Source organism: Crocuta crocuta, unplaced genomic scaffold (genome assembly GCF_008692635.1).
Source record: "Crocuta crocuta isolate KB4526 unplaced genomic scaffold, BGI_CrCroc_1.0 scaffold337, whole genome shotgun sequence".
Taxonomy (NCBI): Eukaryota; Metazoa; Chordata; class Mammalia; order Carnivora; family Hyaenidae; genus Crocuta; species Crocuta crocuta.
The window spans coordinates 5,725,042-5,752,618 of record NW_027528873.1 but is presented as its reverse complement, the minus strand read 5'-3'; the positions used below and the strand labels follow the sequence as shown (position 1 = coordinate 5,752,618).

The window sequence follows — 27,577 nt, the reverse complement described above, 5'->3', positions numbered from 1 at the left end:
CAGCATCAGATTTGCCAAGCAAATCAAGACAAAAAGCAAAAATCAAAACAAACAAAAGATTCCTGCTCCCTAAGAGAATGCCATTGTTTAAGAAATGGCAGCTCCACAGGTATCGTTTTGTCTTTGTATTATTGGTGCCTACCAGACCCCACACAGAGAAAACCAAACCCCTTCCCTATTGAAGAGCAAGGACAGCAGCAGGCAGCCCACCTTCCTAACGGGAAAATGGAAAATGATTTTAAACATGTTGTATTGACTTTCTGATAGCATTTTCATAGCGTGTAAGTTGGGGGCGGGGGGTATGGAGCTTCAGATAAACAGGTCCTGGGCTAGTGCTATCAGTAGAGCATGCTTCTGGAGTATTCTAGGGTAGCATGTGGAAATTTAGGGAATGAAGGTGTCTTTTTCAAAGATAGCTATTGGAGCCAGTTATACAAACAGTATAACCGGTGATGACCTGATACTAAATATCTGCCTGAGAAAAATGGATAGAAGCTGAACTCTCAGCTCTAAGTGACCCTCCAAGAAAACCATATCAGAGCAGAACCACAGCCCCATCTTTGGTTCTGCTTGGATTTACAGACATGTTCCCTTCATTCTGGCAAATGGCATGAACATCATTACATCTGGGCTTGTTTTATGATGCCTCATGGAAACAGCTGCGTTGCCTGTCTTTGTGTGAATACAGTTTTTAAAAAATGAAAATCACCATGGCAACAGCTGCAGCCACTTATTACAGAGTGGTGGAAGTGACGCTGATATTTGTGAGAGAAGCTATGCTCTCAGAATAATGTGTCCCTTACATTGAAGTGAATTTTTTCCACTAACATTTCCATTTTTCAAAAAGGTATGAGAATATGTTCAAAAGAAATTTACTAGGGGACTGGAAAGCTCAGGGAATTGACAGGCAGAAATGGAGCCTTTTATCTGTGGTCCTTGAGTTAAAAACCAACTGTTTGTTACTAGCTCTCAATACTAGGATTCTAGGGAGGACAGTGCTCATTTTTTAACCCCCCCCCCCCATACACCACTCTGAACAGAATTGCTTCATAGCAATAACAGTTATGATTAGAATTCATCAAAGCTGGGGTTTTTTCTGCTTCTTTCAGCACCATACCTTTCTTTGAACTTTGAGGAACCTCTAAATTTGAGACTATAGAAACCAATTTGCTTCCATCTGAGTCAGTAAGTGTGAAATAGTTTAAGAGTAAGCTTCAGTTTCCTTTTAAGTCAGTTTTGAGATTAATAACATCTTTCATGGGCTCATGCTAAAAGTTCTGGCACTTTCTTTTTGCTGAGCTTTAAGAAGAAAAGTAAGGAGGAGGGCTAGTGAAGAAAGATTTTCCATGACAGGTGTTCAAGACTCTACACACTGTTGGGGGGATGTCTGTACACTGAGCTTTGAATGAGTTTTTCATATTCCCTAAGCATGATGTCACATTATTTTAATGATCTCATAGACCATGTCCTTGATGGAAGAGCCAGATAATTCAACAGAAGTACCTAACTATGAGGAAACAAAAAAGTGATATCAATATTGGGTAACTCCCTCTCACAAGGTTCAAATCCCTTAAATAAAAGTTATTCCATAACCATGGACTCTAAAGCTCTAAAGAGTATATTTTGCCACCCAAATTATATTTCTTCCAAACTGCTGAACCGTGTGGTGCTCTGGTTTGTTCTCCTCCTGTCACTCAGAAGAAGCAGAGAAGCCCATTGAGAAAGTTTTTGCCCTGGGCTACAGTGAACTTATTGCAGAAGGCTCCATCTTATCCTATTCCATAAAATGACTGGAAAAAAAAAAAAACAAATAAAAAACCTTTCCCTTTAAGCTCAGCCACAAGAGATTGTTTTACTTTTACTAAAGGACAAGGTAGCATATTAGAATCTGTTGTTCAGTGAGCAGTATATCCCATCTGTCTCCTTTCTGCTGTCAAGTTTGTTTCCCTTTTAAGCCAACCAAGAAATTCTTATACATAAATAAGCCAGAATTTGGGTTTAGAATACCACTTGATAGAATTTTTCCAGAGAAGTCTTCATTGCTCACATTTATTCCTGACAATCAGGGCAAGTGTGAGTTATAGTTCAATGCTCATAAGACCTCTCTCTCTCTCTCTCTCTCTCTCTCCCTCATTTCTTCTTTTTTAAAATTTTTTTAACATTTATTCATTTTTGAGAGATATCACGAATAGAGGAGGGCCAGAGAGAGAGGAAAATACAGAATTCAAAGCAAGCTCTAGGCTCTGAGCTTTCAGCACAGAATCGGATGCTGGGCTTGAACCCATGAACCATGAGATCACAACGTGAGCCAGAGTCGGATGCTTAACCAACTGAGCCACCCAGGTACCCCTATCTCTCCCATTTCTATAGTTTAGCCACACCACCGTAATCAATTTATTCATGGTATGGCATTACATCATAGTTGAGAGACTCAACAAGAATGTAATTCTAACAATTTTAGTCTCACTAAACTAGGCAAGAATGAGGGATGTGCTGATTTAAATTCTGATGCAGGAAGGGAAACTTCTAAAGGAATGCAGCAATGAAGAAGGGACACAATCAGTCTCTTCACAAGAAGTCAGTACCTTTTCCTGGATATGGTAGCTTTAGGCAGATGTTTGGTAAGAGTTGTTGGTAGAAAAGAGATCACCATCTGTCTGGTATAGGATGCATCTTAGTATAATTAATTTCTCATTTTAAAAATGTTACCAGTTTTGCTGAATCACCTCTGAAACCAAAGGAATATGGTTCTGTGGGGAGGAGCTTGGGTTTTCGAGAACCATCAGGTCTACCATCTCCATTTAAAACCTTTGTTGGTGTGCCTAGGTCACAAGGAACCACTGCCCCCACCCTTGTTCATTTTGAAGCACAAATCAGCTCAAAGAGAACTTATCAAGGCTCCCATTTCTTGATAACACCCAGTCTAGATGTCCCCAAGTTTGCTTTTCTATCATGTAGCCCCAAGAGGAGTCTCCATTTGGTAATACATTCCACTATGATAGAAAAGTATTGTTTTAATCATTTGTAAAATTTAGTAGCAGCCAAGGACAGATATGCGGCTTCTTTCCAGATCACAAACAAAACATTCTACCTTTCAAACATAAACATTTTGTTAAACCTAGGGGAAAGTCTGGAGTAGAGCAACCCTGTTCTACTTCAGTTTCAATAGCTCTTGGGGCCATTTTTTTTTCTGGTTTACTATTAAAAAAAACACAAGAAAGAACTAAGGTAATACATAGATACAACTTAAACTGGATAATTTAAAGATCTCACCTGTAGAGACCACCTAAAGAAAAGTACTTACCTATTGGAACCACCACATATAAGTCACCTTTTGTTGATACACGAACTTGCCAACATACAGTGTATTGGTAGCAGCAAGGGAGAGGGCAGCATAGGAGGCTTGAAACTGAGTTCTAAGGTCAGTCCTACCACTTACTACCCATATGACTTTGGGCATGTAGCTTATCCTTTCTCAATTGCCTCAATTTCTCCTTGTAATACATAGATAATATTATCTCTCCTATGGGATTATTGTGAAGATTACAAATAGTATATACAAAATGCATGTCTGGCTTGCAAGAGCCCCTCAATAACTGACAGCTAATAACACTGCAATGTAGAAAGCACAAAGTTTTAACATGGAACATACTGCAGAAACAGACTATACAGACTCTCCAAATTCAATATTTAAGATTCTAAAATTAAGCTGGCATGGCACAGACTGATCACTCAATTTACCAACAAACTGTCTTTTTATATCTTACTAGTTAATTTTTTTATGGTTTGAGAGCTGGAAATTATTTTTTCTCTCTCTCTCATCATTTTGGTAACTTACAGCTTAAGTTCTTTTTTTTATCCAGAATTTTAAAGGCTGAACATTTTCAGTGTAAATAATTTAACAGAACCAATGCCCTCCTTCCTCTCCACTGCCACCTACGCAGACTGTTTGGTCTCAGAGCTAAGGATTGTCAGGCAATTCCCAGGCAGTAGGCAAATGACAGAGGCACTTGTCCGGTTTTCCTAGACCACCCCAAATTCAGGCATTAGGCTTGCAGGGATTATCACTTTTCCTGTGAAGTTACCTAGAGCTTTACGGTCACATTTCATAAGCACTTAAGGTGCTATAAACTCTATGCACTGACCTCCTCCTGATAAAGCTTCATTAGCATTAAGTGCTAACGCAGGCTTTTCACACACAAAAAACAGGGATTTTGCTATTTCTCAGCATAAGATTTTTTTTTTTTTTTGGAACTTCTCTCTCTTTCACACATACACGTGCACACACATACACACACTCAAGTTAATGAATATGAAAACAGCTACAATCCTTTATTATTTTCAATTAAATGCATTCTCCTCTCCTATCACTGGCTTACCTTGGTTTTCATTTGGATGATTTCTAACAATGGCCCTGAGGCATTTTTTTTAAACTGGAATTTACCAAGAAGGTGGTAATATGTTTGTATGTTTGAATAAAAATCTAATGAATACACTTAATCCAGAGGAAACAGTGTGGTATAACCGTTGAATTCTGCCTTTTCTCTCAAAGAATTTGCAATCTCTATGTAACCTTAGTCCCAAGAAGTAAAGTTCAACACTAGCCAGTAAGCAGGGTCATTAAATGGATAGAAAAATAATCCTATTCTCCTTCAGACCCACCCTGGCCATCTTCTTCGCTAACGAACTGTAGGAAAATTTCACTAGTTTTAACCTGTTTTAGAACCAGACATCTGCATCCCTAATGATTTTTATTACCTTTGTGTTATTTATTTCATAATGTAGCCCACAAGGGACATTTCTCCCCCAGATTTCTGGGGGAGCATCAGCCTATTTGTTCTCATAACATATAAACAAAGACAAGATCCTGGGCACTCTGAACGAAGCCTGCGAGCTCCTGTGTCTCATGTGTTCTGGTTGGCCTTCAGAAAGCCAAAACCAGTAGTAGTGATAATGGTGAGTCTTGGCATGGGACTTTGGATGTTTTGTATCAATAAAGTTGACATAAGATAAACCATGAATAGAGAGTAGTAATGACCCAGGCCACAGTCAATATATTCCTACCTGCTATATACTTCCTAACTTTGTCATTTACTACTTTGCAAATATAACTCTCAAAACCTCAACTTTCTATCCAGATATATTTAGAGGAATTGCCACTCTTTCTGACCTGTCATTATTCACTTATGTTCTTGTCTGCATTGCCTGCTAGCCCAGATCAGCCATATACAATCCCTGCCCCAGCAGGATGTGTGTGAAAAAAGGTCATGACTTAGGCACAAGTTTTCCTCCATTACCAAGGTGCTCCTCCTTCCTATGCCTTGCAGTGGTTATCTGATTCTCCCTCTTGTCTCACCTTTTGCAGATCACTGTTTGCCTCAGCTTTTAATTACTCCCTCTTTATTCTATCATCAGTATACTTGTACCCATGCTTCAGTGGTTTTTAATCTTTTTGAAGTCATGAACTAAATGGAGAAGGTGATGAGAGTTAAGGAATCCCTTTCCCAGAAAAGTGCATGTGTGGGTTTATATGGAGTTCACATCCATCCATGGACTCCTTGAATCATTGATTTCCTGGCCCCCTCACTGGTTATTTATGTACTCATTTTGGTTTCCTAAGCTGGTTCTGATGTAAAGCCTCCCACTGACCTCCCTCCACCCCAGTCCCTGACTGAGACATGTTCCCCCAGTCTCCGAACTAATGCCTGCCTAGATGTGCAAAATCCATTCTCTGCTTCAGTGCCCAGGGCTCTAGCTCCTGGCACTCAGCAGTAGCTTGTACTCCTCCAAAGCTCAGTGATGGCCTTAGTAAATGAAATGTTCATCCTTGTGCTAGGCTTCTGACTCCATATCTTAGTAACTATCTTTCCTGCATGGGGTAGGAAAGGCCTATTAATTGTGTGAGTGAGGAATCTCTTAAATCTTACAAGTTGTATTGGTTTGAGATTCATATATACCTAAAAGTCCACATTCTTATCCCAGATAAATTTGTGTTCTCAAGACCTACTATCAGAGGTGACTCTTCTGTAAAACAAGCATTCTACAATATCCAGGGGATAATAACTGCTAGACACATATAATGTAATATAAAAATATCAGGTAGAAGAAAAACTCTGGTATAATGGGACTCTGTAGGTCCCATGCTTCAAACACAAAATTGAAATCTGTGGCAGTGAGGCAACTATCTTGGTAAAATACATTAGCTTAAGAAGATAACTGTGTGCTTTGCCCCCAAAGATAACCTTGAACTCAAGCAAAATTATCCTCAACTCTAAAAAGATGGATGCAGATTCTTAATTAAATTAATTTGTGATTTGGAGCCCAGATACTCACTTAATTGTTAATAAATGGAAGAGCATGGGAAGAGTCTGGGATAATGAGCTGATCAGTGTAGATATTTTCCAGGAATTAGCTTGTCATCAGGTAAAACTCTGTCAGACTATCTCAGGAAACTCTTATAATGAGACAGGGATTTTTCCAATATGGGAATGAAAGACACTCAAATTAGGAAGGCATCCCATTGTCCATGAAAAATCCTTTGACCCAGCCAGAGGAAACTATCATTTCATTCAGCCATTCATCTCTGTCCTCAGCACACAGCATGTCTGAAACACTGCAGGGCCAATGCAAGCAAAAGCCTGTTTTCAGAGTCTCCTTTATCTCTATGTAACATGTGGTGAGCTGTGAATTGGTGATCTCCATAAAAGCAAACTCCATTGGTTTCATGATTTTCCCTTGATTGTTGCTAATCAGCAATCCTACACAGCTTCATTAGACACCCTCTGTTCACAAACATTTTTGTCTTAGGTATAGCAACAGGATTTCTGTGTTATGTTTACCTTTGTGTCCCCTTCTCCGGCAAAGCTGCTAGAAGTTCACCTCCATTGGATTTGCAAGACAACCATAGATCCTTTGTGCTTAGGTATTGTTAACAATTTACATGTATCTCCTTGTTTGATACTATCTCAGTAGTCTTCTGCTCTACAGGCCTCATTAAGAAAAAGATGAATTCAGTATTTGATCTAACTCTAAATGTATTACTCATTTCACCCCCAGAAGATTCTTATAGTATTCTGACACATTAATTGGAATTCCTAAATGTCTCCATATTATTAGAATTAGAGCTCAGTTTTTATTGATTTCTTTTGAGCAAATGATGAAAGATACAGCAATCATTCCAATAATGTCCATACAAATAACAGTAACAACAATAATAACAGCCAACATTTATGAAGTGCTTTCTGTGTCCCAGGGAGCACTGTACACGTGTTGATACAGTTAATCTAAGAAGGAGCCATAATTGTTATCATCACCACTTTTCAGATGAAGACCCTGAGACACAGATAAGTAATTACTATAAAGAGATAGAAGTCACCATGTGGGAGCACAGGCTGAAAAACCACATGGAATGAAGGACCTGGTTTGGTGTTGGTATGAACATGAAAATATTAAAGCCATTTAATATGGAAAAGAGGTCGCCATGAAGAAATCCTGGAAGCAGTACTAGATTGTCAGCAAGACTCCTCCTGTTGAGATGGATATATTAACTAATACAATTCTTTTTCTTACAAATTACAGCTAGACTTTCTAAAATTTTAAACTCCCAAGAGTGGTCTTTTCTTTGTTGCTATGAAGGTGAAGCATTTGTTGAGTTATTTATCTGTGGACTCACTCAGGTGCCAGATCCTGATGCTCCCACTTTCTAGTCTGCATTGTACACAGGTTTTCAGTTGATGAGATCTGAGTTGAATACATCCTGTTCCATTTACTAGTAAGTTGCTGTGGGCAAATGATTTACCTTCCCTGAGTCTGTTTATCTCTAAAATGCAAATATTTTCTTCATGAGATTGTTGGACGGATTGAATGAGGTGAAATATAGGAAGTTACTTAATCTCTCTAAGCCATAATTTTCCTCATCTATAAAATGGAAATCACAATAGCACCTACTTCAGGGGGTCCTGTGATGGCTGAATGAGATAATGTTTATAAAAATGCTTACCATAGTGCTTGATACATACTGAATGATCCATAGTATGAATACAAGAAACAGTATTTTGAGTGCTGAATAAATGTTGGAACACCTGACCCGCTTCTCCATTTCAACCTTGGGGATTAATATTTGGTCCTGCTTGTACCTGTTAATGATTATATTTTAATTTTAACTAGATTTCCATCTTTAGTGGCTATTAACCTACTTTTCTATATCTTTTCATATCTATTATGACTAAAAGTTTCACAAACCACAGTACTCTTTGGAGGTAAGATTTCATTAGTGAGGATTAAAGGAACTGAAAAGTAGGAGAAAGGGTTGAAATTCCCATTGGATATTAAGAATTAGTCTCTCTCCCTCTCTTTCTCTCTCTCTCTCTCTCTCTTAAATAGGCGCAGTAGTGGGATTCAAATTCCTGTTTCTGTCTCAGAAAAGAAAGAAAGAAAAAATAAGAGTATTTGCAAGTTACTTTTATCTTTAAGACTATCTCAAATTCACTTTCCTCTCAATATTAGGTGTAAGAAAATTTCTCAAAGCCCACAGACTAATTCATTTCTGACAAGACTTTTCAGACTAAATTGCAAAGTAATTTAAGATCTCCTTTCAAAGAAAATGCACACATAATTCATAACAAACCTCCTTTAACTCTTCTTCCCTTTTAACCAATTTTAAACTCAGGGCTCTCTTTGTCACCTTAAAGTTGGAACTTAATGGAGCAGAGCCACTTAGAAATCTGTCAAAGGCTGTATTCCATGCTGAAATTTGTAACTGTTCTTGATGTCATTATCAACCCAGCTCCAACCTAAATCATTGGTGCCTTCATTGCATAACTGTTGCAGTACAGTACTGCTCCTTACTCACTGCTGCTCAGCCATTTCTAATGGTGTTATTGGGGTTAGAATAGAAAGCCCAGCACCCTACATCTCTCTCCCAGTATTCCTGGAAGAATGGAATATAGGTAGTGAACCAATAACTCTAGGGGTGAGAGGTTCCTCGAGGCCACATTATCCCACACCTAGTGCATGAATTTTCTCCATACCATCCTGCAAGTAACTCTGTCATTCTGTGTTTAAGTACCTGCAATGACAGAGAACTCACTATCCTTTTATAGAGCCCATTTCCTTTTACATCAAATGTAAGAATGAGGAAATTTGGACATAGAATATAAAGCTGAAATCTTTCTCCCTTTGACATTTTTACTTTTGGACTTTATCTTGTCTCTGGAAACCCGAAGAATGAGGCCAGTCCATCCTCTGCATGACCACATTTCAAATGCTCACTGAAGCTATCTCTGCTAAATTCATCTATCCTTTAAGCTCTCCACCTTCCTTCCATCTTCCTCTTCACTACCCTACTCCTTCTCTTGTGGTCCACCAGGGTATGTCAGGTGTCATTCAGATGATGGCAGCATCTAGACTGATCAAGAGACACCTGGTCTGCTCCAGCCATTGAAGAGTACAGTGGGACCAATTTCTTCTGTTATTGACATAGCCTTCATCTGAAATATTCCATACTATAGTTCTCCCTGATCCCAAACCCTCCAGTGGCTGCCCTTTCACCCCTAGAAGACTATCCTAAGATCTAAAAATGGCCTGAAAGCTTCCACAAGACCTTCCACCTTCAGCCTGGTCTCCCACCACTCTCCCCTCATTCATTTCCTTCCAGCCACACTGCCTCCTTGTGGCAACTTGGACCTACTGAGCACGCTCTGCTTCAGGGACTTAAAAAGCTCTCTCCAGTTCTTTTTATTCAGGACTCCACTTAATAATCTTTCTCAGAAAAGTCTTTCCTGACCATCCTAACTAAAGCAGTTTCCCTATCACTGTATCCAGTCCTCTCAAGCTGCTTTAGTTTGCTCTTCAGTCTCTGTCATTAAATCATACATTTATCTGCTTAGCTATTTTTTTATGTTGTTTTCTCCACTGGAATGTAAGAAACATGAGGTCAGAAGCTTTGTTGTGTTCCTTGCTAGATCTTTAGTGCCTAGAACAATATCTGCACAAAGCAAGCAATTAATAAATATTTAAGGATGAAATGATTCAGTTGCTTTAGTTTGAGACTGTATTATCATGGGGGCAGCTATGACACACCATCTCATACTTCCCACAGAATTCCCCGCAGCTTTTTCTTTTGTGCCAGATGTCAAAATGGCAAAATTATATTTGTCAAGGATTTAGAAAATCACACCTTGGTATGAATTTGGATACTCAGGGAACAGTCATTAACTAAATGGTCCTTCAGAAGCTGAGTTATTAATGTGCCCTCGGCAAATATGGCTCTCCACCCTACAGGGTTGTTGGCCCTTGGGAAGGTGAGACCTGGTGGTGCTAACTCAAGCTTAGCGAACTTCTGGCCAAAGCAGCTCTTCTAACCTCCCAGGGTGCCTGGAATGCCCCCAGTTCCTGAAGTCATTATGTTTTACAGCAGGTCCTCTTAACAGAGCTTCATTGGCCTTTTGCAGAACATAAGCCAGAATAATGTGCAGGCAGATGCCAGAATGAATTCCAATGTGTACACACAATTCTTGGCCCCATAAAAATCAATTCCTTATTCATAATTAAGCAACTTCTTGAGAAAGGGCAAGTGGGTACAGTTATTAAAAGATAAATAATAGATAAGGATCCACTTGTTTCTTTTTTTTTTTTAAGGACAAAAAATTTTAACCACAAAATAACACTGTAATTAGTTTTTGGTTTTTTTTTTTTTTCTCTACTTTGTTTCTTACCTGTGTCACTTAGGGCCAATGAAACAGAGGAGCTTTTACAAATTTTCGTTGCCCCTCTATGTTGTGTGTCTCCTTCACATGAATCTTTCAGAGCAGAAAGACAAGAGCAACTGTAGATAGTGGGAAAAGAAACTAGACACACCCTGACATAAAGGTCACAAGAAGTACCCTCCTGTCAGCCTTTTCCTGTTTTCCAAATTGTGTTTAGGGAGCAAAGATGAAAACAAAAGCTGATACATGGCTCCGTACTAAAAGGAGCTCTCCCCAGCAGTTAGGGCCACACCCCTCCCAATTGGTTTAATTGACAACAGAATCAGCCTCATTTCCTTCAACCTCCCCACCATCTCCTTTGCTTCAAATTGGTTTATGAAAGGGTTAGGGAAGGATGGGGTCATGTTTGGGGAGACTGCAGTGTCTCAGGGGTGAAGCTGTTACCTCTATCCACGGGGGTGTTTCCTCCATGCAAAGTCAAATGGAAGGGATTCCACTGGAAGGAATCATCCAATAGGTTGAGGCTACCTGCAAGAAGAGGCCTTGCCAGCTCATTCTCCATTGGAGAAAACTGCAAAAGGTCTAAGTCTCTCTCAAAATAGAACAAAGAAAGGAATTTCTTGGATGTGGTTTCTTGGAATGGGAGTGCACAAGAACATGGGGACTCACCTAGAGATTTCTAAAAGGAGTTAGTGTGAGTGGTCTGTGTCAGCAAGGACCTGAAGTCTCCCTGGTTTGGGGTGTTTAGCGAGTGGGCAAGGTGACCCCACTTGGCACAGTGCACCATGGCCCAGTAAAAGGGATTGGAGGTCAAAAGAAGGGTGAGAGCCACCAAGCTGCCCAAATGGTCCCTGACCCAAGCCATAGAAAAGGGCTGGGAATGTACAAAGCTGGCAGGACAGATGGAAGATTGAGTGGTCCCTGTGAGGGGATTCTCAGCAAAATGGAGTTGCCACCATGTCAGCAGAGGCCTCTAAGAGAGGGATCAAGCAGGAACAAGTTTGGCTCCCTATCCCTCTTCTGTGCCTCCAACACCAGGGCACACTTGTGTCTAGAAGAGAATTGGAGGAATACCTCTTTTGCCTCTCCTCACTTCCAAGTCATCTTGCCTGCTGCTCTAGAATATTCTGCAGGGAGAAGAAAGATACTGCTTTGAAGAGTTAGAGTTTAAGCTAGACTGTACCAAGTCTTAATAACTGAAAGGAGCTGAATAATGGAATTTGGCTAAGGCATCATTAATGGAACTATATACCAACACAAAGAAGGATTTGATGTAGTACAGTTGGAATAAGTAATTAAAAAAAAAAAAAAACCAATCAGTAACTCTCTAATAAACTAGTATCAGCAGTTAGAAAGTTTTTTGTTAGGGATTACAGATTTGTCAGAGAAAATGGTAAATCCTTTGTATATATTTGAGTATAGTAGTCATTTTCTCATTTTTTTCTTCAGTGATTATGTTCATAAAAATTCTGAAAGGGATACAGTGTGTTTGCTTAATATTTTACCTTTGAAAGTTTTTGAGTGGCATTGATTTCATGTTAATAGACTAGACTTTGGGCTAGGAGAAGCAGGTTTTCCCAATCAGGCATCCAGGACCATGAGTAGACTGTGGGAGCTGGGAGGGCCAGTCAGAGGACAGTATCATAATGAAAGAATAGCTGCCCAGGAGCTTGGCATTCTTGAGTAGTTTAAGTAAGTAAGTGTGAAGCAAAATATTTTAGCAGTAGGAGTGAAAATTAACAAAGTGGATGGTATTAGAAACCAGGTGATCTTAAGAAAAATTTTAAGAACCAAGAAAGAGATGATTCAATAGAGTCCAGAATGAGAAGGAAACCAGAGTCCCAGAGGAGATGGCATTGGTGGCAGTGATGGTGGTACCATTTATAGAATACTTTCCCTACATTATATCATTTTTACTTCCAGCATAATTGCAGTAACTTCTTCTCTCTCTTCTTCCTCCTTTTCTTCTTACTCTTGATCTCTCCTTCTTCTTTTTCATCACTAGCATTTATTAACCATATATATCATACACCATTCCACAATAAACAATTTAAGATCAAATGATCCCTGACACTCAGAGATCCTAGACCAAGGACCAGTGAGTGAGAGTGTAAGAGAGACACGTGATGACATCTCAGTTCCGTTTCAGTTGAAGTGCTAATTGGACACCTAATTTGAGATACTTCTTTTAAAAGTAAAGCAAACTCTCAGTTCAAGAGAGAAAAAGAGAGAGAAAGGAAGGAAGAGAAGGAATGGGTTATTTGAAGAAGTAAGATTTACTTAAGAAATACTTATATCTAATTCTTACTGTGTTCCAGGAACCATTTCAAGTGCTTTATAAACATTAATTCATTGAATTCTTATAGCAACTTATGTGATAATTATTACTGTTACCATTTTATAGGAAACTGAGGTGCATATAATTTAAGTAATTTGCTCAAGGTCACACAAGCAGTAAGTGGGAGAGCTGAGACTTGAACCCAATGCTAGATTCAGTTTCCATGCTCTTAATACTACCTAAGCTGTCAGGTGAGTTCCCTGAAGAAACATCATAAAGATGGAAAACAAAATGGGTCATTGAGTAACATTGGAGTTGTGATCCTGTCCGTGAATCTTAAATGATACAGTGAGCAACATGATCCTTTTTCCTGTTGCTTTCATCAAAGGAATGTAGGATATTTCATTCGTTTCAAAAATTTGTGAATAAAAGATGCTGCACACATTTATTTCTGAGAATGGATACAATATACTATCATCAAACTAGTTTTTGCTGAATAATCTATTCCTGAACAGAATGAATCAATAACCTGGACTTATTTCCAATTTATGAGATGAATATTTAAACACCACTATGTATTTCTGCTCTTATCATTTTCAAGGATATTGGTTTCATCTAGCTTAAATATTCTTTCCAAAAATGTGGGGAGTGTAGATCTATATTCACCATCTTATGCTGTAAACAGTGCCTCTTTAGAGTAGTGCCCTAGAGTACAAGCACCACACAGGGTAGCAGAACGTCTCATTCCTCTTCTCCTCTCTCCCTTCCAATGTTTGTATCAGACAATGGTCCAAGCATCTCCCTCAGTACAGGGGAGGAAATGTTTTCTTTTTAAGTCCAATGGGCTGAAACTGTTGGAACATGCTATTTCTTCCTCTCTTGGGTTGAAGCTGGAAAGCTCCACATATACTGACCAAACCTTTGTTTGTTTCCAGAATGTATCTTCTGCAGCTGCTGCTCTAGAATCCATAGGCTTAGTGTTGCAGCTGAAAACCAGAGCCCCAAAAGATGCCTCATTCATCAGGATTTAGAGCCTGGGGGAACAGCTTCCTAAAATCGTGGCAGTCAGGAGACACATCCTCCCTGACTTTTATTTATGTCTCTCCTCACCAGAAGCCAGAGGGCCTGCAGAATGTCCACTAAGAGTCAACTAGCAGTGCCACTTAACTAGAAGTGATACAACTCAAGCTCAGTCATCTCACCTGTTCTTGTCCTGAGACAGATCCCTGCCTAGACTGCTGTGGATGCTCCTTTCATTTCGGATCCATGAAGTGAAAAGCTCTGCAACAAACATGACAATTTCTTAGCCTCACTTCTACTGCCATTTCTTCCCCCCAGAGACCTGTCTCTTCTCATGTAAAAGTGACTAGTTCCCTGCAGCAACCTGGAAGCCCAGCATGCCAGGAAGGGAGCCACACCCCATCTCCCTGGCTGAGGCCAAGTTCAGTCACAGCACTCTGTTCTGTGTCATTGGCAGGCTTGTGGAAGTTCTTAGCAGAATGATGATGATGATGGTGGTGATAATAGTCAACATTCATTGAGTGTTTATTTTTCATGCACATAATCAGCACTCAGTGAATGGCCCTACAATCAACAAGATAAATATACAGGTTTTAAATGTACCTCATATCCTCAGGCATTTCTGGGAGATAATACCATTAAATTTCCATTATACAGACTTTGAAACTGAGTCTGAACATGATGAAATAACTTGTCCCAAACCATATAGCCAATAAGGGTTAGATCTTTGAGACTTAAGAGTCTAAAGTGTCATCTTCAGATTGGGTTAATGAACCTAAAAGTACCACAACATAACTATATAAAGTCATTGCTGAATAAAAACAGATCTCATAGATGATGATTCATTTCAAGACTAGCTTCTGTAAACCTTCTTTCCTGTATTTATTTCCTTTCTACTTTCCAGTTATTCTACCTTTATTCCATTATCCTTTTTTTTTTTTTTTTTTATGGCCTGCCTTGTGCCAGGCACCAGTCTGTGTCCAGGGCATATAAAGAGGAACAAGATACAGGCCAGGCCCAGCAAAGCTTAGATCCAGAAGCCAAGCCTGAAAGCAGGTTCCCCTGAGAAACCTCAAGTCTCTCTGTCTAATGAGATGGAGAAGAGGGTGCTATTGCCCCATACAGTACACTGCTCTGTCTTTGCATACAGGAAGGGGGCTGTCTGTGTTCCACCTAGGGGTGAAGTTAAAGGTTCTAGTACCTGAACTTTTACTGCACGTATAGTCAGTGCAACACTCACTCAACTATACTGATGTGAGTTCATGTTTTCCTCCTGAGACCACTGTTTTAAGGGAGAAACAAAAAAATCTACATTTTGAACTCAGTAGCTCTATGGTCTTAATTTCCCTGACTCTTAGCTTCTTTGCTTTATAAAAAAAAAAAAAAAAAAGAGAAAGAAAGAAACAAACAAACAAACAAAAACAGGAGGATAACAATACCTGCCCTGTTTACTTGGAAAGAATGAGATAAGATCAAATGAAGGTATAATGCAGGCACAAAGGGGACAAAATGTTATGGAAACATGAAGGCTTTTGTATATTTTTAATGTGAAATTTAAAGCTGAATAATGCCACCTACCTACCTGTCCCCCTCCATAAGTGCCCACATGAGTGGTCCCTGTGTTCCAGCCATATCTATATGAATCTGCTTTGGAGTACCCTCAACTCCTCTACCTTCCTGCCTTTGCTTACACTTTTTCTTTGGCCTAAAGTGCCCTCTTCCCATCACTGTCTGTTGACTTGCTTTCTTGATCAAATACCATATCCTCTAATCTGAAATAGTGACTCTTGTCTCATCTGCACCATTAATCACACTTAGCACCATGACTAGACCTAAGGTTATCTACTTCTTAGCCTCTCTACCTTGATATGCCTTGTAAATCCTCAATAAAATGTTTGTTGACTCAAATTCTGCTTCTCTTCTCTATGCCCTTTCCTGCCTGTCACCTGACACCGTACACCTAATGAACAAACTGGCATTAGTGGGTACCCAGTGCATACATCCCAGGGAGCTTTAGGGACAGCAAATTCCACAAACAAGTCTTCATAAATCAAGGGGAGTTACCCTTTACCTTTAAGTTAAATCAAACATCACAAGGAAGTATATGAAATTTACCTGTACTGAGTGGAGCATCAGAGCCCAAGAAGAGAGTATCTCCCAAAATGCAGACTGAGAACCAGTGGGGTTACCCAGATGATTTTAGGTGACACACAGGTGAACTTTTTATCAAATATAATAGTTACATAACCTGGTATGTATTAAGAAAAAATAAAATTAGCACATCAAACCTATGACTTCATTAACATTCTTTAATAAATGTTTTTGCATTTGAATAAAAATGAGCTGATTTAATGAAAAACATTACATAAATAATGGTATAGGATATGGCCAAATGATGTGATGATGGTGCTCCATGGTTAGGAAGCATAAGGACAGACAAATACTTTTAGGAGTGCAGAGATGGAGATCAGGATGACGAGGTAACTGTTCTATGGACCAGGTCTATTGGTAGTCCCAGGAATCAACAAACCTGTATTATTATGTAAATCCCTTTGTTTAAAGGGCAAAATGCAAATATAATGTTTTCTCATCATTATTGTTCCTTTGTTGGAATGAAAAAATATGCTGGTGAATGTCAACTCACACATCAAGCTTTGCAGCATTGGCCATCAAGTTTCATAATGGCCATGGAGGTTTGCACCCATTCTCTAGACTGTCAGATACAAAGGGCCTTATTATGGGTTTGCTTTTCCATTTTTTTTTCTGCAAAGCACAACACTTTACAAAAAGAAAACACATCAAAGGCAGTCCTTTTCTTGCATACATTTCAGGGCTCCATTTGAGATCCACATTCATCTTCCTTATCCAATTACATGATCAAAGTAGAAGTGTTTGGCCTACTTTAAGGCTTTAAAGACATTCAGGGAAAAACTAAGAACATTTAAAACTACCTTTTTTAAGCCACACATCTTCCACCAGAAGAACTGGAATCCATCCCACCATCCATGCACGCCCCTCCCCGCCCCACTTATCTAGTCTCTAGATACAAAAAGTCAAATCAGAGAGTTAACATGCTCTAATCATCCAAACTATAAAAGATTCAGTTACATCTCTGTAAAATCCAATCTAATCTCAAGTCAGTGTGTCTAGTGTACTTTTTGCTCTCTATACTGCAACAAAGTCCCTTCCAGTACCTATTGCAAAACTCTTGATTCTACTGATTAGTTTTAAAGACCTTGTAATTAATAAAATAAAAAGTGTAAAAAAAAAAACCCTGAAATATTACTTCATTTTTCTCCCCAAAACTACTGGTTCTAGCTCATCGGTTCATTTTAATGCTACAATATGGAGTTCATATTTCCTAAAATAGGGCGCACCTTGTTCTTCATATTAACACTCTGGGATTTGAGGACCTGGTTAAAAAAAATAGCAAATGCAGCGTCCTCAAAAATATTTAAGTGAGCCGACTGCCTATTGGTGGATTGATTTTTCTCTATGGAAATAAATCTGTCAGCAGCCACCAGAATTGGGGTCTAAAAGATGACCTTGGGCAGCTGCTACCATTTGTTTCAGTGGGAAAATGAGGGTTTTTTCTCTCCCCAGGGGTTAATACTGTGGTGCTCTAAGCATTGTCTGGGCTCTGATTCTGAAGGGTTACACTGGAGAGGAGGAATACTTTGTGGTTTATGACAAGATCACAGCAGAATATTTTGTGCATGCTGTGATTTGTATTGCCCATTTGTGCACAGGCCATAAAAGTGCACTTTTTATCAGGAGCATTTGTGACTATATAACAGCACTGAAGACATATGGCCACTAAATAATTCACAGTTATCTATCTCCTCAGCAGATTCCTTATACACCTACCATGTTTTAATGCCTAGTTTGCTCAGAAACAATATTCTTTATGACCCTTCCAATATAAAAATGTTTACTGACTGGCAGCAATATATTGATACCATGGGATTGGGCTGTAAGGAAAGGGAAAGTTTTCTTCTTTCTCTACCTCTCCCTGTCCTCGTTTGTTTCTTCTGAACTCTTCCAGGCTAACCTCACAGGAGAAGGTGCCCTCCTCAAATGTGGGTGCTAACTTCTGACTTCTGGTATTTAGGCTATAAAGGGAAGTCACTGACTAACCTTCACTCTCTTTTCTTTTCAGTTCTATATCCATTTACAGTCCCAAGGAGAATCCAAATGTGTTTGATGCTGCAGCATTCTTCCAGTCCGTGGGGAATTTCCTGGGGATCTTCGCCGGCTCGTTTGCAATGGGGTCTGCATATGCTGTGGTCACGGCACTGATATCCTTTGTATGTGTGTGTGGAAATCTGAGGACTGTTAAGAGCTGTCAGTGTCCCTGGAATGTTTCTGAGGATGGACAGTCTCTAGGCTAGGAAGTGGCTAGATAGTCTGGTTCAAGTGTGATACAATTCCACTGGGGCCATCTTAGTTCTGATTCGTCCTTGAGGCATAGTTGGGTATCAGCAACAGAGGGACCCAAGTTCTTTTCTTGACCAAGACCTGTTCTAGCACCACTGATACTATCTGATCCTGTGAAAGCAACAGTCTTAAAAAATTGCCAATAGCTGGGCATGATCTGGATTGGCTATATTAAGGCCAAGAGGGAAAGCTGAAGATCCAAAGTCAAGAACAAGACAGGACTGGGAGTGATTAACTGGGTATCCTCTTCTTCCTTTTCAAGCTTCTGTCAACCACTACTAGTTCACAGGGCTGGCCAAGCCAAAGATCACTGTAGGTTTAAACAAGCATTTCAGGCTATTTTACAGAAGAGGACCTGCAAGCAAGGCAGAAATGCCATGTTTGCCATATCTGGGCAATCGTGTCATCTCATTCCCTCTTGTGCAGTAGTGGGGTAGGAGAATGGATAGAGTTCCTAGACGACTTGAGCCAGAGATTGAAGCTGGTCTAGTGAGAAGTTCAGTCAGAGCAGTTGGATGGAACAACAACAAAAAAGTCAGAATTGAGGAAAAAAGTCAGAAAGTCGATGTCAGATGTGAGAGTTATCAGAAGACATCCAAAGAGACAGGACAAAGGATCAAGACCAAAGATGTTGGGGAAAAGAGAAATAAGAAGGGAGCAAGATGAGTCAGGGCTCTAGAAAATAAAGCAAAATGTTAGGTACTTTTTCATGGATACTGGCCCACAGTAGAGATTCATTGAGCAGCTGCCAAAAGGTTAGGTTCTACAAAAGGTTTCTAACGTGAGTCAGAAGATGAATAAAATATGGACTCTGCCTTCAATTAGTAACAAACTGGGAAGGACAAACACTGCAATAAGAGTTGTTTAGAAGGTGAGTGTCAAAGCCATACCCAACTTATTCAGACTCTAAAAATTCAGATGTGGTTGGGTCCATTGTTTCTGGAATAGTCCAATAGACCCTTGGCCAATCATATAATTCTGAAAAATAATTTGAAAAGCAGTATTTACATGCAGAGAGGGGTATAGGCTTGGCCTGAAATAAAGGTAGGATATAGACAAGGCTATGTGATCAGTGATTCAGGAGAAAACCAGCATTCATTAAGGTGTAGGGAGAAGCTAACGTAGTATACACAAATAAGCCTGAGAGGACCACAGGGCTCAGGCTGGTGAGAAGTGGAAGATAAGACAGAAATGGGTTGGAATCACCTCTCAGAGTATCTTGGAGTGTTATTCAGAGAAATATGAGCTTCATTCTATAGTCTACAGTTAGCTCCTGAAGGTTTCTGCTCAGGAGAGTGACATATTGAAAGACTTGTTTTTAAACAATAAATAAGAAACAGATTCATAAGATTAATCACGTAAAGAAGATTAGAATCATCAAGAAGGAGACTAATGCTTAGAAGAATCTCTAGGACTTAATGATTGGAAGAGGAGAGACTCAAAGGCCACTCCCAAGTTTCGTCCCAGAAACCCTAGAGAGTATCAACTCCATTGACAAAGAAATAAAGTAACTCAGAAAAAGTAGGGGTGATTCCTAATAATTATAATGATTAATAATCTAATGATTAATATCAGCACTTATGATATTTGTTTTACACGCTATACCTCATTTATCCTCACAATGATCAGATCATGCAGATCCTAATTTTATTGGATACTGAAAGGCTAAGGTAATACCCAGTGTCCTGCTGCTGGTAAGAATTGGAGCCAAAATTCAAACCCAGGAATTGAAACTGAGAGAAAGACCAAAAGACAGACCATGCTTTTGATCACTAATCCCTGTTGCCTCTTGATTATTAGGTGGAATTATGATGGAAGCCACATGTAGTTTTGAATAAGTAATGGTAATGATGATAGCAATATTTAATGAATATCTAGCATGTGCCAAGGACTATATATATATATATATATATTATATATTTTATATATATGTATATNGAGGGAGATACGGTTATTATCTCAATTTTACAGCTACAGAAACTGACACATAAAGGTTAAACAACTTGTCCGAAGCCATACAGCTAGGACATTTCAGGGCCAGGATTTGAACCCATGCCTTTTGGCTCCAGAGCCTGCACTAGGTGGAAGAGCTGAAAATGGAACTCTTCTCCACCTGGCGTGAAGGGAATGTAGGGACACGTAAATAAATAAGTTAGTAAAGGAAGGGAAAAAATTCCTGGAGTGTGGAAGTCTGCCATGAGATTGGATCAGATCTGGAAAAAATGGTAGGAGAGATGGAAAGGACAGGGGCTCAGTTTCAGTGGGAGGATCTGTCACACAGCATTGATGGTCTTGCCTCTCACAAACTGAGGCTACAGAGACGACAGGTGCGCAAGCATTCCCTCCATCATAATAACCTTGATATCTTGTCTATAAAGAGGCAATGCTACTCAGGGTATAGACCCCTGGGCTCTATGCAAGCTTGGGTCTTGACCAGAACTGAACTATCTGGAAAAGGTTGAAAGAGGAGAATGTCCTGTGTCCACTTGATATACCATTACTCAGTGGCCTAAACCTTCTCTACAATAAAGTAGAAGAGGAAATTCAGGAGAACAAACTCCAGTAAAAACAAAGCCTGCTCTCCAAGTCACAAGAGGGAATGCTGGAAAAGAGTCAAAGGGTAGCCCATGTTTTCTTCCAGATAAAGAATTGCTCCTAGATATTTACTGAATATGATTCCAGGAAAGATATTTTACAAAATAAATTAATTTAAATCACACTAATGGAAAAATTTACATATTCCTTATTGCATACCAAGCACTCTTTTGAGTGCTTAATGCATAATGACTGGTTTACATACCTATAAGGTAGGTTGCATGATTATCCACATTTTCAGACAAGGAAACCAAAGCACAAAATGGCTAAGTAACATGGCAAATAGTCTTATACAATGAAGTGGAGTTGGCTTCCAGAGGCTGCACTCCCAACCATGGTGTTATTCTGCCTCTCTCCTTGGTACTTTGTGCTTTCTAAAACTTTGCAAAAACATTTTCAATATTCATCTCATTTTCCTCTGCACACTTGGGTGCAGATGATTCACATAGGATAGAAATGAGGCTCAGAGAGATTAACATATTGCTCAGAAATCACACAGCCAACAACTAGCAGAGCCAAGACTCAGACCTTGATCTTCTGCCCCAGGGGTCATTCTTTTTGCTTCCCTGCCCTACTCCTAAACATCTCTTAATGTGGAATCTCTTTAGATTTTTTTTTTCTTGAAGCATAAAAATGCCACATAACATTTCCTTATTTGTCAGGGAACTCTTTTTTTTTTTTTTTTTTTTNACTTTTGACATAGTTGTGACATCTCAGCCAGAATGAACCATTGCCTGCCACAGGGCTTCTTGCCTGACCTAGAAACGGTATACCTTTTCCCCTAGCCTACTTCTACTAAGAGGGCATGGATAGCTTCCCTATCACTGAACGTAAATGTTCCTCTGATCCTATTTGCATCACCAAGAGAGGAGTCTTTAAGGTGATCTGTCCACAGATTATGGCTTTCCAGGGAGCAGTGGCCTCCTTTGGTGCTGACGTACTTGAAGCACCTCACCCTGCCTCAATCTCCATGGCTGTTTTCTCTCATCTGCTGCAGACTCCCGAGAGGCACACCCTAAGGACGAACACCAAATTCAGGAGGTTTTGTACCCATAGTTAGCTGATNGTAATCAGAACACAGGTTTGCATTTTTACTGAAGTGTTCAGCCCCCAGTGAGGCATGGAACTCATGCTAGACTTCAAAGCAGTCCCAATGAGAACTACAGCCTCCCAGTCAGGTCTGAAAATCAGTGCTCTTTTTCGAAACTGATCACAACCAGATTAGTTTTCCTCTGCCAAGAAGGAGATTTTGCTGTCAAAGCATTTGTTGTTTCCCTTAACGTGTCTTTGTCACTTGACCAAATTTACCAAGCTGTGTGAGTTCCCTATGCTGGAAACAGGCCTGTTTTTTCTCCTATCTTGGAGTGCCTTCCTGTCTGCTGAGGCTGCCGGCCTGACAGGTCAGTGCTACATTCTGCACAGCAAACTGGATGTGTGATATGTGGATGTGCCCCCACACGTACCCCTGCCTGACCCAGCAGGAGGTATGACGGACTCTCTCTTAGATGGGTTTGTGTATGAATCAGCTTTTGCTGGGTACCCTGAGGAGGGGGCAGAGGGAATAATAATTCATCCATGTTGTATGCAACAACTTAATGAAAAGTCTCCAAAATGCCATTTCCTTTTCTCTCTCACTGGTCAGGAGAAGATGTCAAAATATACAAATGACTGATTTATAGAGGTGATGGATGACTTTACAAATGGAAGTCTACTCTGAATGTGAAGGGATGCACAGCTGCCTTATAGAAAAGGGTGGTGGTTTTCCATTGGCTGCTAACAGCAAGTAAGCAGGGGACGCAGCTGAGGCAGCCTGACGAAGGACTGCACATTTCCACACACACCACTGTTGAGGATCTTTGCACACAGAAAACCAAGAGCTAACATGGTGGCTTTACTACTTAATATCTCTTACCATAGAAAGTCTATATATAGAATCCTCTGAGGAAGAGCAGTTAATAGAGAAAGGGGCAGCCCCTAATGTCCCGAGGGCCATGGATCCTGTGATCTGGATTCGGCAATTAGATTGCCTTTCGGCAACAGCAAGGATTTGCGCTTGGATAGCTGCAACAATTGGGTGCTTTTCCGTGTAGAAGAATCACTGTGGGTTTGAGCAAAATGTCAAAGCTGTTTCTCTCCTTTGGCCTAGTTCCCTGCTTCTCTCAGGTTTCAGTCCTGGATCCCTTGCTGTTTCCTACTATTGTCATCTTAATTGACATTCAGGTAGTGAGATCCGCGCCTGCCCCCAGCCCCAAAGTATTCACTGGTAACAAGGTGTGCCTCTCTGGCTATTTGCATTTTATTAGGTGGTACTTTAGGTCTAAATAATAATAAAAGCTGACATATACTGAAGATGTACCATGAGCCAAGTGCTAGCTAACCGCCTTTCATGCACATTCTTGCTAATGCACAGAACTCAAAGTTGGGGCCTGCACCCAGGTCACTCAGTCAACAGTAAGTGGTGGAGCCGAGATTTAAAACTAGGAGACTTGATTCCAGAGTTAGGCTCTTGGGCATGAAGCATTTCTACCTTGAATGAAATTCCATCTGTGGAATATCAGACAAGCCCTCGTGAGGAGGAATATATTTGGGGTCTCAGGAGCCTGCCTGGTCCACTTGGTCATAGACTGGTTTTGGCTCCCATGTGAAATGCATGGCAAATCTTTCTTGTAATGAGAACCTGTTGTTCTGGACAGCTGGCCCAACTTACTGCAGAGCCACAGGGCCCAGCTCTTCCCCACAGCTTTGAAGACGTCTGTTGCTAATGCAGACAGCCACACTGCCGGTTCTTAGGATACTTACAATACCAAGGCTACATTACCAGAGTCCACCCAACTGGCCCTTGTATCCAAATCATCACAGCACAATGTTATGTTAGTGCCTTCCACTGTTAGTAGGGAGGTTGCTGAAGAGCTTTTTCATTCTAGAGAAAAAGATCAATAGTGTCCCTTAAATAAAATAATGAAGGCAAAAATGTTTACATCAGCCATTCAAAATAATTCTTGTTCCCTTTTCTCCAGATGCTATGCCTTTTTCACTACTCAACATGTAAAATGTAAGCAAGGTTAAGAATAAAAATACATATTTGGCCTTCTAGAAAGGTAAAGAAGTCTCTTAACTCACCTGGTATTTTTTAGTCTACCTTTGAACATTGTAATAAAGACACATACACACCAATACCTAAATATTGTTCTTATGTGTGAAAATTGTCTTTCTCTAGTTCCTGGTCCATTTGAGCAAGATCTTTTTTTAATAACTATTTAAAAGATTACAGTCCTCATATAAATTGCTGGTTTACCTGTCCATTGCTCTTTTGCCACCCTGTTCTATTCCAAGGGAGCCATCATTTGGGAGCCTCCGTAGCAGAAAGACCCAAATGTCCATGCCTGCAGCCAGGGACACACTCACGTTAGAGCAGTACTCCAGATCGAGCAATGTGCCTAACAAGTATTTGATACAAACCAAACTCTAGGTGTAAGCATTTTCTACTGCTAAATACCAAGCCTAGTTAGTCTAAATTACTGATGTGTCTGTTTATTTCTTTATTATTTAATCCTTGCCTATTTCCAGATTGGCTTTGAGACAATTCATAACATGAGCCATGCATATCATGGGGCCATTTAGTTGAGAGTAAATACTCAAGTGTTTTGGGGTAGAGTTTTTCTGCAAAATTAGACAGCTGTTCATTGCTGTGATTTGGCAATAAATATAGCTCTGAGCTTTCTGGCAGCCAAAGCCAAAAGGGAAAGATGATGAGTTATATAGGAATAATACAGCATTATAAAAGGAAATCATTCTTATTTTTTAAAATGGGCAAACTTTTTCCCATTACTAAAATTTAGGAGAATTTATCACATGTATCACTGTATAAGGGAGCTTGAACACCATAGTGGACAATATTTAATAATAGTTTTAGGGAAGACAGACATGTATTCTTCATGTAATAATTTCTCAGGTCAACCTTCAATGAAAATCTGAGAGAGTGGAATCAAATTATAATCATCTAAGGTGGGCACTGGGTGACTCAACGGTTAGGTGTCCGACTTTGGCTCAGATCATGATCTTACAGTTCGTGACCTCAAGCCCCACTTCAGTCTCTCTGCTGACAGCTTGGAGCCTGGAGCCAGGAGTCTGCTCCAGATTCTGTCTCCTGTTCTCTCTCTGCCTCTCCCCTGCTTGTGTTCTGTCTCTCTCTCTCTCTCAAAAATTAATAAACATTAAAATAATAAAAATATATAATTATCTAATGTTATTTCTGGTAACGATACAATCCTTTTAGTTCTAATCCACACGTAAACTGAGGTATTGCAAAGCTAAAATCCAGAAAACTTTCTAAAAACTGGGTAACAAATAAATATATAACAATAAATGTAAGGAACTAAGTGGAATAAGCTATTAAACGGTTTATGAGTAACTGTGGAGGTAACCAGCAATCCTAGGGCCTTGTCTATATTCATGAACAACCCATTATGCAGGTCCTAGGGATGATGCTTACCTGCACTGGTTTCTCAGCAGAATTCCCCCAGCCCTGACATTTCAAAGTGGTGCTCAAGCATGTCCACCAAGTGAGCAGGGTGCTAAGCTTGCCATCCCCATGCTATTCCTTTTATTCCTCCATCAGTTGGGTTTCCACATAAGATTTCATTTGAAAAAAGGATTTTTGTTGTTTTAAAAAAAATACATCTGTTTTTAGAAACATATTTTTTCTTTTTTTCTACCAAATTAATACATAAAGATTGAAAATTTAGAAAATATAGATTCACAGAAGGATATAATATTTGAATTACCTGTTTTCTTAATATTAATAACTACTATTAATACACAATTATATGCATAGACATATACTTAATTAAATATATACATTCATACATAATACAATTATACTTTTTAAATTTGAAATAACTTGCTTTTTACACTTAAGAATTTATAGTTACTGTTTTTGTGACATTCTTCTTCTGTATTATTTAATAGCTGCCTATGATATGATAGCATATGATATGCTATGATATGATAGCATGCCATAATTATTCTCCCCTTCTTTGATTGTTTATACTTTTAATATTATAAATATGATTGCCATGATTGTCCTTATAGACTGATGTATGCATCTCTATTGCTGGGTTAAAAGGAAGGCTAAAATTTTAATGTCTTGGAAAAACTCATCCAAATTATCCTCCAGAAAATTCATAACGCTTTAAACTTCCACAACAAAGAGAACTCATTTACTTACATCTTTACCACACTAAATCTTACCCATCCATGCTAATTTGATAATCAGCTTCTATTTCATTGTGATTTACATTTATTATATTTGTACTGAGGAAAGCATTTTAGTTACATGTCATCGGCAATTTATATTTATTTCTCCTTTGGTGAACTACCTATTTCTGCCCTTAGTCCTTTTTCCTACTGAGATGTTTATGGTTGTCACATTGAATTTTAGGAACTTTTTATTTACTTAAAAAATTAACCTTTTTCATATAAGCTATAAATATTCTACAACTTGTGGTTTTATCTTTTAAATATGTTACATTTTGTTTGCTTAGTAAAAGAAAGGGATAGTATGGACATTTTCAAGGTTATGTGGTTAATTTTATCTCCTCCTTAGAAAGCATAAGGTTATATTAATTTTTGCATAGAAAGCCCAAGTGTTGGGGCACCTGGGTGGCTTAGTCGGTTAAGCGTCCAACTTTCGCTTAGGTCATGATCTCGCAGTTTGTGGGTTCGAGCCCTGCGTCGGGCTCTGTGCTGACTGCCAGCTCAGAGCCTAGAGCCTGTTTCAGAGTCTGTGTCTCCCTCTCTCTCTGACCCTCCCCTGCTCACGTTGTCTCTCTCTCTCTCCTAGAAATAAATAAAAATATTTTAAAAAAAAAGAAAGCCCAAGTGTTTATTAACAATAATGTATACTTTCTTTTAGTAGGTTTGTTTTTGCATTGGAATCCAACTGGAATTTGTTTTGATATATAGTACAGGATATAGTAGGGACTTGATTATCTTCCTAGAAGTTATCCATTTATCCTAACACCCTTCAACTGTAACCTATGTATTTATGATATAATGTCCATGTCTGTAGGTACATATATGTGTATGCAGGTTCTGGGTTTTCTATTGTAACACTGAGATTTTGGTCTTCACTGTTTTAATAATTTCACGGGTGCCTGGGTGCCTCAGTCTGTTAAGTGTTGGAATCTAGATCTTAGCTCAAGTCATGATCTCACAGCTCGTGAGTTCAAGCCCTGCATTAGGCTCTGTGCTGATGGCAAGGAACCTGCTTGGGATTCTATCTCTCCTTCTCTCTGCCCCAATAAACTTAAAAAAAGAAATTTTAAAAATTTAATCTTTTCAGCTTCATTGTTCATTTTAATATCTAGTACATGAATCCCTCACTCCCCTTCCTCGTTTTTGAGAGCTTCTTTGCTATACTCACATCTTTATTACTCCAGATGGACTTCAAAATAACTTTGTTAGGTTTCAACCAGAAAATAACTTGGGATTACGATTTCGGTTGCATTAAATTTTTAGATTAATTTGAGAAGTGGTGTTT

At 39.3% G+C, this 27,577-nt stretch overlaps 1 protein-coding gene across 2 annotated transcripts in view; it reads left to right on the top strand.

The window, feature by feature from the left end:
* SLC9A9 (solute carrier family 9 member A9) overlaps positions 1-27,577 on the top strand; it is a 659,022-nt gene that overhangs the window by 348,180 nt on the left and 283,265 nt on the right. For both annotated transcript variants that reach the window (XM_077756733.1, XM_077756732.1), the window contains 2 exons: positions 18,164-18,302; positions 22,331-22,436. In XM_077756733.1, the coding sequence (XP_077612859.1) occupies positions 18,164-18,302; positions 22,331-22,436 (245 nt within the window). The remainder of the gene's footprint in view (positions 1-18,163; positions 18,303-22,330; positions 22,437-27,577) is intronic.